This window comes from Aedes aegypti, chromosome 2 (genome assembly GCF_002204515.2).
Source record: "Aedes aegypti strain LVP_AGWG chromosome 2, AaegL5.0 Primary Assembly, whole genome shotgun sequence".
Taxonomy (NCBI): Eukaryota; Metazoa; Arthropoda; class Insecta; order Diptera; family Culicidae; genus Aedes; species Aedes aegypti.
Genome location: NC_035108.1, coordinates 262,192,557 through 262,194,307, shown reverse-complemented (window position 1 = coordinate 262,194,307; position 1,751 = coordinate 262,192,557). Strand labels below are relative to the sequence as shown.

At 40.9% G+C, this 1,751-nt stretch overlaps 1 protein-coding gene across 1 annotated transcript; it reads left to right on the top strand.

Moving 5' to 3' along the window:
• Nucleotides 1-340: 340 nt before the first annotated feature.
• LOC110676558 lies at nucleotides 341-1,258 on the top strand. The gene is made up of 2 exons (XM_021844932.1): nucleotides 341-1,080; nucleotides 1,136-1,258. Exons 1-2 carry the CDS (start codon nucleotides 476-478, stop codon nucleotides 1,194-1,196), a joined length of 666 nt encoding a protein of 221 aa, XP_021700624.1. The 5' UTR covers nucleotides 341-475; the 3' UTR covers nucleotides 1,197-1,258.
• The last annotated feature ends 493 nt before the right edge of the window (nucleotides 1,259-1,751 follow it).

The following is a 1,751-nucleotide window of genomic DNA, read 5'->3' as shown; positions in this document are numbered from 1 at the left end:
TGTATGTCCAAATTTGTTTGAAATTATGTAGTTTTTTTTTACAAAACTGAATTGTTTTGAAAGGCTCAAAACATTTCTCCCAGGTTGCTTTCACGCTACATACATAAGTAATGTTAAAGTACATAAGATGGACCGAAAGAGTTCACTCTGAATCGCAACAACCGGAAGGGTGTGTGCTGGAGTTGGAACTCGCGGGGGAACACTTGTGGTGTGGCACAACACTTGAAGAAGTCTTTTACCAATTGAAGGAAACGAACCCCAGGAGCAACACCATCATCAACGCAAACATGATGCGCACCAACATGATGATAAGAGTGAGACAGCAAATTGGGAATTGGGACCCCGGCCCGCCGACTATCGGGATGCTGGATCTCAGCGATGTTCATTTCTGCGCTAGTTCTGAGCAACGGAGGATCGTTTTCGGAGGGCGGTCTCGCATAATTGACCTTATAGTAGTTTACGCGAAAAAAGAGCGATGTGCAAGTATAATAGTAGATTGTTCTGGTTTTGTTGGGCGGGAACTTTAAGTTTAGTTTGTGGTTTCCCGGTGCTTACCTACGATGATGATTATAACAGTGCAGAGGATGATTATGACGTGATTTTCGATCAACGCCAGAATGGAACTGAAAACGTGCGTTTGTCGGTGGATGGAATTATGATTGCAGTACCAGCCCCTCCAAGTCAATCTGATATCTCGACACTTGCTAGCAGTGCTTTGCTGGATATTCTTAGTTCTCAGGTCGGTTCATTGGATAGTGATAGTTCCGAGGAAGAACCGAGTAAATCAACCACTACTTCAACAACTACTACGACCACAACCACAACTCCCGTGCCCACTTTCCAGGATCAGTTGGTACCGGTTAATTTGTTGGGTCAAAGTTTGTCCTTTCTTTTCAACAAAGGAGCGGACATTCCAATCAAAATAGGATCTCATTTGAAACCAGTTAAAGGTGGTCAACCAAGTTTATTTTTGCTCAAGAAGGAAGCAGTTGAACATGAGAGCAATGCGGAAAACGATTCCACGGAAGACACAGAATTGCAACCTGGCCCACCGAAGAAGTCCTCCAAGCACAAGCGACGGTAGGTATTAGAAGTTTTATGATCATCATAAGTCTTAATTTATTTCATTTCACAGATATAAACTGAGAGTGGCCAGTTTATTGAAGCCAATGCTGCAACGGACTTATGTGGCTTAAGCCGACCAACAGATAAACTTGTGATAGGGTATTTATAAAAATAAGTATAATTTCATATTTAAGCAACGCTCCTCCTTTAGAAAGAAATCCATTTCTCCCACGCCAATTAACGTCGCCAACAAAATTAGCTAAATATTGCTTTTCTCTCTCTGCGGAGAAATGGCAAGTTGATGAGAAACGAGGTCAGGTTTGTTTGGAAACCTGTTGGACGGGTCGCTTGCCCCCCCCTCAAATGGCAAATGTTTACTACACGAAGAAGGAAGGATAGAAAACGCGGAATAGGGTCAGCGGAAACCTTTTTTTGCTAAATGTTTTGATATAGTTTTTGCGTGCTTTCAACTTGTTGACCCGAGTAGAGTCAAATGTTTAGACATAATCGAGGCATGATATGAAAGAATGCTATTATTAAAATTTTAACGTTTTCACATAAGGAAAGTGTACCAGTAATGGCTATAGTGGTTTCCTATTTGACCATATGTGAACTCTCACATTTTGAATACTTTTGAATGTTTTAACATCAAGATATATTTGATATCATACTATTTAAACACATAA

Excerpts from the sequence above, each read along its gene's own strand:
- LOC110676558 (XM_021844932.1), top strand. The coding sequence starts at position 476 with ATGTGCAAGTATAATAGTAGATTGTTCTGGTTTTGTTGGGCGGGAACT. Across the intron at positions 1,081-1,135 it reads TCCTCCAAGCACAAGCGACG|ATATAAACTGAGAGTGGCCA; the intron begins GTAGGTATTAGA and ends TTCATTTCACAG.